General features: G+C 35.9%; 1 protein-coding gene across 2 annotated transcripts in view; it reads left to right on the forward strand.

The window, feature by feature from the left end:
* Positions 1–14,241, forward strand: part of TOPBP1 (DNA topoisomerase II binding protein 1) — a 73,281-nt gene that overhangs the window by 10,105 nt on the left and 48,935 nt on the right. Inside the window, exons 7-9 of one of the 2 annotated variants that reach the window (XM_069473229.1) lie at positions 6,426–6,592; positions 8,804–8,967; positions 9,109–9,341. In XM_069473229.1, the coding sequence (XP_069329330.1) occupies positions 6,426–6,592; positions 8,804–8,967; positions 9,109–9,341 (564 nt within the window). The remainder of the gene's footprint in view (positions 1–6,425; positions 6,593–8,803; positions 8,968–9,108; positions 9,342–14,241) is intronic. The other variant, XM_069473230.1, reaches the window with a different exon arrangement.

Here is a 14,241-nt window from a genome sequence, read left to right on the forward strand (position 1 = left end):
TTTGGGGTCTTGGTCATAAATTCTTTGCCTAGACCTATGTCTAGAAGAGTTTTTCTTACATTTTCTTCTAGAATTTTTATGGTTTTATGCCTTACATTTAAGTCTTTTATCCATCTTAATTTTTGTGTATGATGAGAGATATGGGTCCCGTTTCATTCTTCTACATGTGGCCATCCAATTTTCCCAGCACCATTTATTGGATAGGGATTCCTTTCCCAAATATATGTTGTTGTCTGCTATGTCACAGATCAGCTGGTTGTAGCTATATGGTTTTATTTCTGGATTCTCTATTCTGTTTCATTGGTCTATGTCTGTACTTTTATATTAATACCAGTACCATGCTGTTTTGGTTACTATAGCCTTGTAGTATAATTTGAAGTCAGGTAATGTGATGTCTCCAGACTTGTTCTTTTTGCTTAAGATTGCTTTGGCTATTCTGGTTCTTTTTTGGTTTCAAATGAAGCTTAGGATTATTTTTTTCTAGATCTGTGAAATATCTTGATGGGAATTGCATTGAATCTGTAAATCACTGGGCAGAATGGACATTTTAAGGATGTTGATTCTTCTAATTCATGAGCATGGGATATTTCTCAATTTATGTTATCTATGATTTCTTTCATCAATGTTTTGTAGTTATCCTTGTAGAGATCTTTCACTTCCCTGGTTAAATATATTCCTAATTCATTTTCTTTGTAGCTATTGCAAATGTTATTGAGTTCTTGATTTGACTATCAGTTTGACTGTTATTAGTGTATATAGAAATGCTACTGATGTGTGTACATTGATTTTGTAACCTGAGACTTTGCTGAATTTGCTTATCAACTCTAGGAGTCTTTTGGTGAAGTCTTTAGGGTTTTCTAGATACAGGATCATATTTTTGGCAAACAGGGACAGTTCAGCCTCCTCTTTCCCTATTTGGATGCCCTTTATTTCTTTCTCTTGCCTGATTGCTTTGGCTAGACTTTATTATGTTGAATAAAAGTGGTGACAATGGGCACCTTTGTCTCGTTCCAGTTCTTAGGGGAAATGCTTTCAACTTTTCCCCATTCAGTATGATGTTGGCTGTGGGTTTATCTATATGACTTCTATAATTTTGAGATATGTTTATTCCACTCCTAGTTTGTTGAAGGTTTTCATCATGAAAGGATGCTGGATTTTAATGAATGCATTTTCTCCATCTAGTGAAATGATCATATGGTCTTTGCTTTTGTTTATGTGGTGAATCACATTTATTGATTTGCATATATCAAACCATCCTTGCATCCCTGGGATGAAACCTACTTGATCATAGTGAATTATCTTTTTGATGTGCAGCTGAGTTCAGTTTACTAGTATCTTTTTGAGGATTTTTGTGTCAGTGTTCATAAGGGATATTGGTCTATAGTTTTCTTTTTTTGTTGTGTCTTTTCCTGGCTTTGGTATCAAGGTGATACTGGCTTCATCGAATGAGCTAGAGAGGATTCTCTGCATCTCAGTATTATGGAATAATTTCTGTATGATAGGTGCCAGTGTTTTTGCAGGTCTGGTATATTTGGCTGTGAATCCATCTGGTCTGGGGCTTTTATTTGTTGGGAGATTTTTTATTACTGCCTCGACCTCACTCCTACTTATTGATCTGTCCAGGATTTCTGTTTCATCCTGATTTAGGCTTGGGAGGTTGTGTGTTTCTAGGAATTTATCCATTTCCTCTAGTTTGTGTGAATTTATCTATTTTTCTAGTTTGTGTGCATAGAGCTTTTTATAGTATTCGTGGGATGAAATTTGTATTTTTGTGGTATCAGTTGTAATGTCTCCTTTTTCATTTCTGATTGAGGTTATTTGAATCCTTTCTTTTCTATTTCTGGTTAATGTAGCTACTGATCAGAGATCTACTGATTTTGTTTATCTTTTCAAAGAACCATCTTTTTGTTTCATTGATCCTTTGTATTGTTTCTTTGATTTCCATTTCATTTAGTTCTGCTCTGAGCTTTGTTATTTCTTTTCTTCTTCTGGCTTTGGGTTTGGCTTTTTCTTCGTTTTCTAGTTCCTTGAGGTATGACATCAGGTTGATGCGTTGTGATCTTTCAGTCTTTTTGATGTAAGCATTTTAGGCTATGAATTTTCTCCTTTGTGCTACGTTTTCTGTAGCCCATAGATTTTTTGAAAACTTGTGTCCCCCTTGTCATTCAATTTGAAGAATCTTTTGATATTTCTTAATTTCATCTTTAATTTAATCTTTCTTCATTAATTTCCATCTTAATTTCATCATTGACCCAAGGATCATTAAGTAGCAGGTTGTTTAATTTCCATGACTTTGTGTGGATTTGAGAGTTTCTTTTGGAATTGATTTCTAGTTTTATTCTACTGTGATCTGAGAAGATACATGGTACGATTTCAGTTTTTCTGAATTTGCTGAGATTTGCTTTGTGGCCTAGGATAGGATCAATCTTGGCAAATGTCCCACACGCTGATGAGAAGAATGTATATTCTATAATTTTTGGGTAGAGTGTTTATAGAACACTCTATAAATGTCTGTTAGGTCCAGTTGTTCCAGAGTTCCATTTAAGAACAGTATTTCTTTGTTTAGTTTCTGCTTCAGTGATCAGTTTTGTCAGTGGGTTGTTGAAGTCTCCAGCAATTATGATGCTATGGTTTATGTCTTTGCTTTGCTTTAGTGGAATTTGCTTTATGAATCTGGGAGCTCCTTTGTTAGGTCCTGTGTTAGGATTGTTATATCTTCTTGTTGAATTGCCCCCTTTATCATATAATGACTGTCTTTGTCTCTTTTTATCATTATTGCTTTAAAGTCAGTTTTATCTGATAAGAGAATGGCTACACCAACTTTCTCTTGGTTTCCATTTGCTTGGAATATTTTTTCCATCCTTTTACCTTGATTCTGTGTGTGTGTGTCCTTGCAAGTTAGATGGTTTTCTTGGAGACAACATATACTTCTACAGTGATTTTTCATCCCTTCAGCTGTTATTTAATTGGAGCATTATGCCCATTCATGTTGTGTTAGTATTGATATGTGGGTACTTAAAAGATCTGTGAGCTTTTAATTTTCAGGTGTTTTTGTACTGGCGGTTATCTATTGTACTGTGTCATGTATAGTGTGCACAACTGAGCATTTCCTGGAGGGCAGGTGTAGTAGTGACAGATTCCCTTAGTGTTTCCTTGTCTGGAAAAGCCTTTATTTCTCCATCATTTACGAAACTTGGTTTTGCAGGATACAGAATTCTTGACTGGCAGTTGTTCTGTTTAAGAAGACTAAAAATGGGGCCCCAGTCCCTTCTGGCTTGTAAGATCTCTGCTGAGAAGTCTGCTGTTAGCCTGATAATCTTTCCTTTGTAGGTTAGGAAAGACCTACAAAGGTCTTGCTTTTGTCTTGCAGCTTGTAGGATTTTCTCCTTCATTTTGACTTTGGCTACGTTGATGACTGTGTGTCTTTGAGATGTCCTATTTGCTATTAATCTTCCTGTTGTTCAACGACTATCTTGTATTTGGATGTCTGAATCGCTGGTGATACTGGGAAAATTTTCCTCAATAATTCTCTTGAACAGATTTTCTATGCTTTTTGCTTTTTCTTCTTTTCCCTCAGGGATACGTATATTTGTATTAATATATTGGTTTGCTTTACATAGTCCCATATTTCTCTGAGTAATTGTTCATTATTCTTTATCTTTTATCTGTATCTTTGACTGACTGGGTTAGCTCAAAAGCCTTGTCTTCAAGCTGTGAAAATTCTTTCTTCTGCTTGGTCTAGTCTATTGTTGAAGCTTTCTGCTGTATTTTGAAGTTCCCTGACTCTTTCATTTCTTCAAGTTCTGTTGTAGCCTTTCTTATGTTGTCTATCTCTTTTCTTTTCTTTTCTTTTTTTTTTTTTTGAGACAGAGTCTCACTCTCTTGCCTGGGCCAGAGTGCCGTGGCATCAGCCTAGCTCACAGCCACCTCAAACTCCTGGGCTCAAGCGATCCTCCTGCCTCAGGCTCCTGAGTAGCTGGGACTACAGGCATACGCCACTATGCCTGGCTAATTTTTTCTATTTTTAGTTGTTTTGCTAATTTCTTTCTATTTTTAGTAGAGATGGGGTCTCGCTCTTGCTCAGGCTGGTCTCAAACTGCTGAGCTCAAGCAATCCTCCCACCTCAGCCTCCCAGAGTGTTGGGATTACAGGCATGAGCCACTGTGCCTGGCCTGTTGTCTATCTCTTAAGCGACTTTCATTTTTTTCATTGATGTCCTGAAATATTTTTTTAGCTTCTTTGTATTGGCTTTCAACTTTCTCAATTCCATTTATCTTCTTTGCCATCTATATTTTGAATTCCATTTTTGACAATTTCCTTTTGCTTGGGATCTGTTGCTGTAGGTCTGTCTATTGTGATCCTTTGGTTGTGTTGAATTAGCTTGTTTTTTTATATTGCCAGAGTTCTTCTGCTGGATTCTTCTCAGCTCAGGGCAGATAGATTTGCAGTGCTCCTGTTCTTTGTCGGGAACTCTCCTACTTAGGTGGCGCTTTTGTTTCTTTTCTTGGAAGACTGATCCGGTAGGAGAGGGGTGGATGCACTGTGATCTTATAATGTAGCTGTTACACATTGTCTTGTTCCCCTGTGGTTGTCACAGTCAACACCAGTGCTGGATGATCTCCGTGTGGAGTGGTTGGTTTCCAGGCTGCTGTTGGAAGCTGGGGCAGGAGGCTGGGTGAGTCCCTATCCATGGAGGCAGGTGTTGTGGAAGATTGCTCTGCCTGGACTGCCCCCCCCCGCCCCCCATAGCGGTGGTGGCTGCTTGGCAAGGCTATCTGGGCAATAGCCACAAGTGTCAGAGCTGTGGGCGTTCAGTCCATCAGGTCTAGATGTAATGGCGGTATGTGGCAGGGGGAGTGGTTAGTGGCCGGAGGTCTGTGGTGGAGAGCTAGACTGCAGGCATGGCATTGGCAGTGTGGCTGGGTGTGGCCCACTAGCTGGCATGTGGAGCTGGGAGACATGGTCAGCCACTGGCGTGCAGGTCCGTCTTCAGGGTCGTGGGCCTCCACGTGGCATGTGAGTTCACAGGGACGTGGGCCTCAGTGTGGTAGTGCATGGGGTCAGTGGGTGGGGCCACCTGGGCTGGGCTGCTGGGTGGCTGGGGCTCTCTCCTCACCCAGGTCCCACTAGGGCTGCTACTATGGAACGTCTCCAGTGGCGTGGCGCCCACTCCATTCAAACTCCCTGATGGAGCAGTGGCCTTGGCTCCCATTTACAGGCTTGGGAGATCACCTGCTCTCCCTGCCCAGCAAGGGGCTATGTGGGGACAGTTGCAGTGAAGCCAATCCCGGTGTAGACCGAGAGCTCTGGGCCTGAGAGCTTAGCGTGGCGTCAGGGTGGCAACCCAGGAACAGAGGCCAGCAAGTCCCTGCTGAGCCTGCTCTCCAATGGAACTCTACTATATAGCCTCCAAGTAGTTCCCTGATCAGCAGGGTGGCCTGCGGTGTTGGGGGGACCCCCCCACAGCTCGAGTCATAGTGTCCACATGGAGAGCTTTGGGCCCTGGGGTTCTCTCCTTTATCCCTTTACCACACGAAGGGGTCTCCCCCAGGTAACTTCCAGTCTTGGTGAATGGATCGCCCCGTCCTGTCTCCTTTATTCTGAGTATCTCATGTCTCCTCTCTGATGATTCACTGTGCTCTCTCCAAGAGGGTCTATCCATAGATGGGCATCTACTTGCAACTTTGATCCTCTCCTTGACAAGCTGCATGTGGGGGCTGCTTCTAGTCTGCCGTCTTGGCCTCTCCCCTGGTGTAAGAATTGATGTGTTAAAAGGATCACTGAGATAGGAAATTTCTTTTTTTACTTTTTCCTTTTTTTTTTTTTTTTTTTTTACTATGCTTCTAGGCATAATTATATAAGATAGCCAAATGATAAAAAGTCCAGAACTGCTCCTGATACTCGTTTTAGAATGAATGATTGCTTTAATATAATACAAGAGATGACTAAAGAAATTAAGAACATTGATGGATAGAGACTTAAGATAAAAGAATTAATGTTTTAAACTTTACTGATATACAAATATTATTAATACTTTTTTTATTTAGTATTTCACTGCAGTTGCTATAGATTATCTGCATTAGTATAAAAATTAGTTTTTATTTTATAGGTGCCATGTTGATGTAATGTTAAAATTTTTTTTTTTTCAAATGTGAGTATCTTTGACCTTAAAGCCAGCAACTTCAGATTCTTATGGGCAACAAGCCACTATTAGGAAAATGTATGAAATATATTTTCATTTAAATAACATATGAGCCTTAATTTCATTTCATTTTTCATATTTTGCCATCAAAATTTCAATAATCACCTCAGAATCTTACTTTGGAAGTTGTTTGTAACATTTTATTTGTAAGAAAAGTTAATTAGTAGAAAATATGTAATAATTATTTTATCTCCATACATTTATACATCTTTTTTTAATGTAGGTCGTACTCTTTCAGATGTCAGCCATATTTCCAACATAAATGCGAGTTGCATAAATGAATCAGTATGTACTTCCATTAATAGCAAATTGGAGGCTACACTCGAAAATCTAGAAAATCTCGATGTCAGTTCATTTCAAGCACCTGAAGATTTATTAGATGGTTGTCGGGTACGTCTTTATTATGTAATAAATGCAGTAAGTGATAATATACGTTAGCACTCCCCAGCCTGACTTTGAAGACCCTTCAGAGTTGGGCCCTTTCCTTATCTGTGTAAATCCTCCACTTTAGCTAAACAGATGCACTCACTAGACCATGTCTATCCTTTGGCTGTGAACATCCCTTTGCCTGGGATGTACCTTCATCTTTTATCCTTCAGACTTCATCTTCTCTGAACCTTCCCAACAACATTAATTCCATCTACTATATTTTGAGAGTCTTAGTTTCTGAACCACTTACTGGATTTTTATTTATAAGTGTCATTTGTTAAGTGTTTATAAGGTATTTGACACTGTGCTAATAATTTTTTTTTTTTTTTTTTGAGACAGAGTCTGACTGTATTGCCCGGGCTAGAGTGCCGTGGCAGTCAGCCTAGCTCACAGCAACCTCAAACTCCTGAGCTCAGGCGATCCTCCTGTCTCAGCCTCCCGAGTAGCTGTAACTACAGGCATGCACCACCATGCCTGGCTAATGTTTTTCTATATCTATTTTTAGTTGTCCAGCTAATTTCTTTCTATTTTTTTAGTAGAGATGGGGTCTCGCTCTTGCTCAGGGCTGGTCTCAAACTCCTGAGCTCAAGCAATCCGCCCGCCTTGGCCTCCCAAAGTGCTAGGATTACAGGTGTAAGCCATCACACCCGGCCTGTGCTAATTATTTTTATATGTTATGTTATATATAATCTCATTAAATTCCCACAAATAATTCTAAAATGGATATTATCTTGAGGCTAAGACTTAGAGGATTAAAATTGTTTTTCAGCGTCACACAGACAGACATTAAGTGGCTAGGCATTCACTGCAAAGTCTGTATTCCTAACCATTAGTGCCACAGCTTTGTTTGGTATCTCTTGGGTTACTTAATTTTTTAGTATATTAATAACTATCGCGTATGTTTTTTGATGGAAACATCATATGCTGTACTTTTTCAGATCTCATAGATGTGAATATGTAATATACTCCTATTTGTAGAATGACTAGGCTATGCAGTAATTCTCAGAGAGTAGCAAAAATTTAATTCTATTTTATTGTTAACAAGGGAAATTGGGCGAATTACCTTAACATTCTATACGTCTCCCATCCAAGTACTAAGCAGGCCCGACCCTGCTTAGCTTCAGAGATCAGACAAGATTGAGTGCATTTGGGGTGGTAGACGACATTCTATACTTCTAAAACTTAACCAACTTACTGGTAGAACAGAAAGTGTTTTGCATAATCTTTATGCTAGACTATACCAATTCTACATATGACTTAATTACTTTTTACTTGCGGGATGTATATGATTCCTCTTTTTTGTTAAAATAGATTCTAGTAGTGGAGGTGATTTAGCTTGAGCTATAAATGCAGTTTGGAATAGATTTGTCATTCTTAAATTTTTTAAAAGACAACTTATCTAAAATAGAGGTGGAAAAGATTTTTGACTAAAAGTCAAAAGATATTGACTAAATTGGTTTAAATATATACATTCTGATAGTTAAAAATAAATTGAAATAAATTATTGCACACGTTATCCTCAAAGCATCATACTTAGTTCTTTGACTTATATTTTTTGCTTGATTAATGCTGTGAAAAGATACCTCAATTTATAGGTAAGAAAAATGGCTTAAAGAGCTGAAGCAACTTGCCTATGGTCATGTGGTTAATCATTGGCAGCTGAAAACCAAGATTTAAACCCAGGTCTTTAAAATTCAGACAGTTAACTATAGTTTCTTTTTATAATTACTTTAAGATGTACAAGTAGTAAGGCCATCAAAATTTAAGAAGTACCTGCATTTTATTTTTATTTTATTATTGTTTTTTTCCCCATCAATAGAGAGACCCAGAGTTACCTGCATTTTAGAAATTGCTATGCACTGATATTCAGAAGATGTTGGATTCTGGCTTCTATTTCATTTATAGCCTCAAAATATTTATCAAATATCCATTGTGGAAGATAATGCTGTGTATGGGATTGTAAAGAAGTGATTTATAAAAATAGAAGTTTCAGAATTGTTGAAAATTCAGAAGTTTCAGAATACATTTTTTCGTATGTCTTAAAATGTACACAAGTTGTCTTATTTACACACAGTGGACTTAGATATATGTTTTTAATAAATTTGTTTCTGTTGAGAGAAATAAAGTATCTTAAATACGTTAATCTAAAGTAATTGTTTTCTTCCTTTGCAGATATATCTTTGTGGTTTTAGTGGCAGAAAGCTTGACAAACTGAGAAGGCTTATTAACAGTGGAGGTGGAGTTCGTTTTAATCAGCTTAATGAAGACGTAACTCATGTTATAGTGGGAGATTATGATGATGAATTGAAGCAGTTTTGGAGTAAATCAGCCCACAGGTTTTGTCAGTTTTTAGTTCAAAGCAATTTCTACTACTGATTTTTCTTAAAATTCCATATCCATGCAAGTATGGGAACCACATGGCAAGTGGGATGATGGTCTTTATGGCTTAAACTAATACATATGTGTTATTTTTGTAGGCCTCATGTAGTGGGAGCAAAGTGGTTACTGGAGTGTTTCACTAAAGGTTATATGCTTCCTGAAGAACCATATATCCATGCCAATTACCAGCCAGTGGAAATTCCAGTTTCAGGTCAACCTGAAAGTAAAGCAGCGGTTTTAAAGAAGAAGAACGGCAGCTTCTCTAATGAAAAGCATGAGCAAGCTGATGAGGAACTGCTCTCTCAATATGTCAATAATAGCTCCACAGTAGGTAAGAAATACTTGGTCAGTATTTGCAGTTAGTAAGAAATATTTTAGTAGCCTAATACATATGTTTGATTTCTGCCAAGTTTTCTAGATTTTAAGTTAAACTAACCTTTTTCTTTCCTTAAAATTTTGCTTTTAACCTTTTTCGGAGCAGGCAAGGCCCATAGGGCCCTGAACCCTTTGACCCCCTCTCCTCAGCTCACCAGCTCCATTTTGATCTGTTACTTACACAGGCATTGCTTGGTTTGTGTCTGAGTCTGTAATGACATGAGCTTTTAATTTAAACCTTTGACAGATACCACTTGCTGGATTATTGTGGTCTCTAATGCATACAGCACTGCACTGGGGACTGTCGCCTCAGTATGTAGTGTTACCAGTGTGGTAGGGTAAATTGCCAGGGAAGAGTTACAAATACTATTTCTTATTTTAAAAAATACATTACGAAATATTTAGTATATCCAAAAAGATATAAAGAACACTGTGATGTGTAACAGTGCACTACTATCTAGCTATAAAAAATAGAACATTACCACTGTGCCAAAAGCCTCCTGTGAGTCTCTCTCCATTTTCTTTATAGTTTATATCATATGTATATGTCTATAAACAATATATACATTATTATATTTTACATTACATAAATGATAATGTGGTATGTATTTTTTGCTACCGTCTGCTCCCAACATGAAAGATACTCTTTTAATCCAAGTAACTAGTTATAAATATACCACATGGCTATGTGAATTTGCCATGGTTTATCCTTTTTCTCATGAATGGACATTTTTCTTAGGTCCCTCTTTTGCCATTACAAACGGTACTGCTGAGATTATTCTTACGGATGTCTCCTTGTATGCATGAGCAAGAAGTGCATTAACCCAAGAATGGCATTGTTGATTCATGGGATACGTACATCTTCAACTTTCTTACATAATGCGGATTGCTTTCTGAAGTGTTTGGCCTAGTTTACCAATTTACACTCAAAAACCAGTGAATAAGGGTTCCTATTGTTTCACATTCTTCCAACATATGGCATTGTAAGACTTGAAATATTTGCCATTCTGATGTATGTAAAGTAGGATCTCATTGTGGTTTTAATTTCATATCAAGATTACTATTAATTAATAAAATGGAGCATCTTTTTGAGCACTTTTTGCCCATAATATTTTAAGGTATCTTTTAAGCATTTGAATTTTTCAGTCTATTCATTTGAGGTTTGTACTTTTCTAATTTATGTAAGAAGTTTCCCTGCTCTAAGGTCAAAGAATTATTCTATATATTATTTTAGAAGTCTTAAACTTTTGCTTTTTCACATTTGTATCTTCAGTCCATATTGATTTTGGTATATTTGACATGAAGTGTTCTAATTTTATTTTTATCCATGCAGATAATCAGTTGTTTTCAACACTTTTTATTGAATAGCACATCATTTCTCCACTAATTTGAGCTACCACCACTTTCATATGTTAAGTATCTATTATGCGGAAATCTGTGTCTAGACTTTCTGTTCTGTTCCATGGAGATACTATACTGATAAACTGTCTTATAATTACTTTGTAATATGTTATTATTGTCTGGGATGAAAAGACCCTCCAATTTTCTTTACCAAAGTGTCTTAACTATTCTTGGCTGTTTGCTTTCATAGAATTTTTTTTTTAATTAGTTTGCCTGTTTCCACAAAACCAATCTGGGAATTTGGTTGAAATTGTATTAAATTTATAATTTGGAGGAGAATTGACATCTTCATAATAAAAAAACTTCCTATCCATGAATATAGAATATTACCATATAATTTTATCTTTTCTGATATCTTTCAATAAAGTGTAATAGCTATATTCATAAGATGTTAGAATGCCATATTAGATTTACTCCTAATTTCTTATTGTCTATCTATATTATGTTTATTTGTTCTTTTTGACATTTTAACTCATATCTTTTAAAATTACATGTTTTAACTGCTGGTATAGAAGAATAAATTGATATTTTGAACATTGAAAGAGTTCTATAATTTTAGCTCTTAGGTTTAGGGCTTCGAATTTTATTAAGTACTTGTCCTGTGCTTGTTGGAATGATCACATGGTTTTTCTCCTTTAATGTGTTAAAATTTTATTAATAGATTTCATATTGTGAAATCAACTTTAAATTCTGCTAGATATATTAATCTTTTATACCTTACTGTATTTAGTTTACTAATAATTTATTTAAAATTTTATCTATTCTATGTGAGGTTGGCCTATAATTTTCCTTTTCATGTTGTCTTTGTTGGATTTTATTTTTTATAAAATGGATTGGTGAGTTTTTCCCTCTTTTTTAATCTCAGAAAGAGTTTGTCTAAGCTTGGAGTTCTCTGATACTTCAATGTCTAGTGAAAATGACCTGTCAAATTAATTGGTGATAGTGTTTCTTTGTGGGGAGATTTTGTAATACTGATTTATTTAATGAATGTGTGACTCCTTAATTGTTCTGTTTCTTCTTTTGTCACCTTTGCTTAGCTATGTTTTCTAAGAAATTTAAAGACCAATTTTTATTAGTCTTTTTTTTTTTTTTTTTTTTTGAGACAGAGTCTCACTCTGTTGCCCAGGCTAGAGTGAGTGCCGTGGCATCAGCCTAGCTCACAGCAACCTCAAACTCCTGAGCTCAAGGGATCCTCCTGTCTTAGCCTCCCGAGTAGCAGGGACTACAGGCATGCACCACCATGCCCGGCTAATTTTTTCTATATATATTTTTAGCTGTCCATATAATTTCTTTCTATTTTTAGTAGAGATGGGGTCTCGCTCTTGCTCAGGCTGGTCTCGAACTCCTGAGCTCAAACGATCCGCCCACCTCGGCCTCCCAGAGTGCTAGGATTACAGGTGTGAGCCACCGCGCCCGGCCTTTATTAGTCTTTTTAACAAAGGAACTTTTGATTTTTTTGTTTTTATTTCATTTTTTCTTCCTTATTTCTCCTCTAACTTCTTAAAGTTGGATGATTCATTTAATTTATTCTTCCTTTTTACCTATGTATTTATTGCTATAAATTTCCCTAAAACTACTAATTTAACTAGTTGCATTTCACCAGATCTTAAATACAGCATTTTTGTAATTGTTCAATTCTAAATATTTCCTAATTTTATCATATCTTCTTTGACCTATGATGTGTTTAGAAGGTGGCTTTCATAAATATTCTGTGCCTCAGAAACATGTTTTCTCTGATTGTTTGGAAGCTTTTATATATGTACATGGTATCAAATTTTGTCTGCTATGTATTAATGAGATAGTTAAACTCATTAACTATCTCATTAGTTAAACTCCTCTGCTGTAATGGTAGCTTTGTCAGTTTCTTCATTTAGTTCTGTCAAATTTGGTTTTATATATATATGTTTTGAATTTTTATTTACATGTTGATCTTTATTTCCCTAATGAATTTTTTTACATAACATCTACTTTGATATTAATATAGCTGTTCCTGCTTCATTTGGGTCTGTATTTATATTCTTAAATACACTTACATCCAGTATATCTTTTTTTATCCTTTATATTATACTTTCAACCCTTTTTTCTTTCTTTTTTTTTTTCTTCCTTTTTTCTTTTTCTAGTCAAGTGCAGTAGTGAGAAGGAGGGGAAAGAGTAGAACAAGGAGTTCAGTCTGTAACTGACTGAACAATCAGGTGAGGTAACTCACTGCCTTCGGACCAGCCCTTTCAACCCTTTTGTCTTCTTATGTTTTAGCATGTAGTTAGGTTTTGTTTTATTTATGCAGTCTGACTAACTTTTTCTTTTAACTGCAAATTTGTTCAATTTACATTGATTGTTATTTCTGATATATATTTGGATTATTTTCTACTATCTCGTTTTATGCTTTCTGTTTGTCCCATTTTTCTGTTTCCTTGTTTTTCAGCATTTTTGCCTTTTGAATGGATTGAGGGTGCTCCCTCCCATCCTGAGTCTCACTCCCAACTTTGTATGATGTTTTTCCCTCTATTGATTTAAAGTTACATATTCTGTTTATATTTTTAGTGATTACCCTTGAAACTTTAATATGTACCATAACTTAAAATGTAAAGTTAATCAGAATTTTTATCTTCCTCTTGAATAATAAAAGAACCTGAAAACACTTATGTTTAATGATCACAACTAATTACCTCCCTCCATTCTTCAGCATAATCAGCTACAGTGATTTTGTTGTCTAGTGTTTTCATTGTCTTTTAATTTCACAGTTAGGAATTATCATTATTGTTTTATATGGTTAATATTTTTTTATTTACTAACATGTTCAACTATTTATTTGCTCCTCATTGTTTTTGCATCTGAGACCTCCTTCTGGAATCATTTTCTTTTCTTCTTGAAATCATATCCTTTAGAAATTCCTTTTCTGTTGACCTAATAATATCTTTATTTTGCCCTTGTCCTTAAAGCACTGTTCTGCCTGCTATACAGTTCTAGACAGTACCTTGTTTAAGCACTTTGGAGATACTATTTCATTGTCATCTGTTTCTGTGGCTAAGAAGTCACATGTCAATCTTATTGTCATTCCCTTATAGGTAATCTATCTTTTCTCTCTATCTTTAAGATCTTCCTTTTGTTTGTGTCCTAGAGTTTTACCTTTTATTTGTCCTGCTTTAGGATTCATTATGCTTTCTAAAACTGAGAATTAGTGGGATCTTTGCTTTTTCCTTTGATGGTACTAGAAATTTTTCATTTATTATCTCTTTGAATGTTGCTTCTCCCCCATTCTCTATGTTCGTTTAACTCCCATTTGCTCTGTTTATGGGTTACTTAATCTATCCTTCTTATTTTCCATCTTTTTGTCTGTAATTTATTGTATGTAATTTCTTCAGATTTTTCCCCAGATCACTAATTTTCTCCTTCGCTATTTCCTAATCTGTTTAACCCATCCATTGAATTTTCGGTTTTAGTAATTAATTTTTCTA

This window comes from Eulemur rufifrons, chromosome 7 (genome assembly GCF_041146395.1).
Source record: "Eulemur rufifrons isolate Redbay chromosome 7, OSU_ERuf_1, whole genome shotgun sequence".
NCBI lineage: Eukaryota > Metazoa > Chordata > Mammalia > Primates > Lemuridae > Eulemur > Eulemur rufifrons.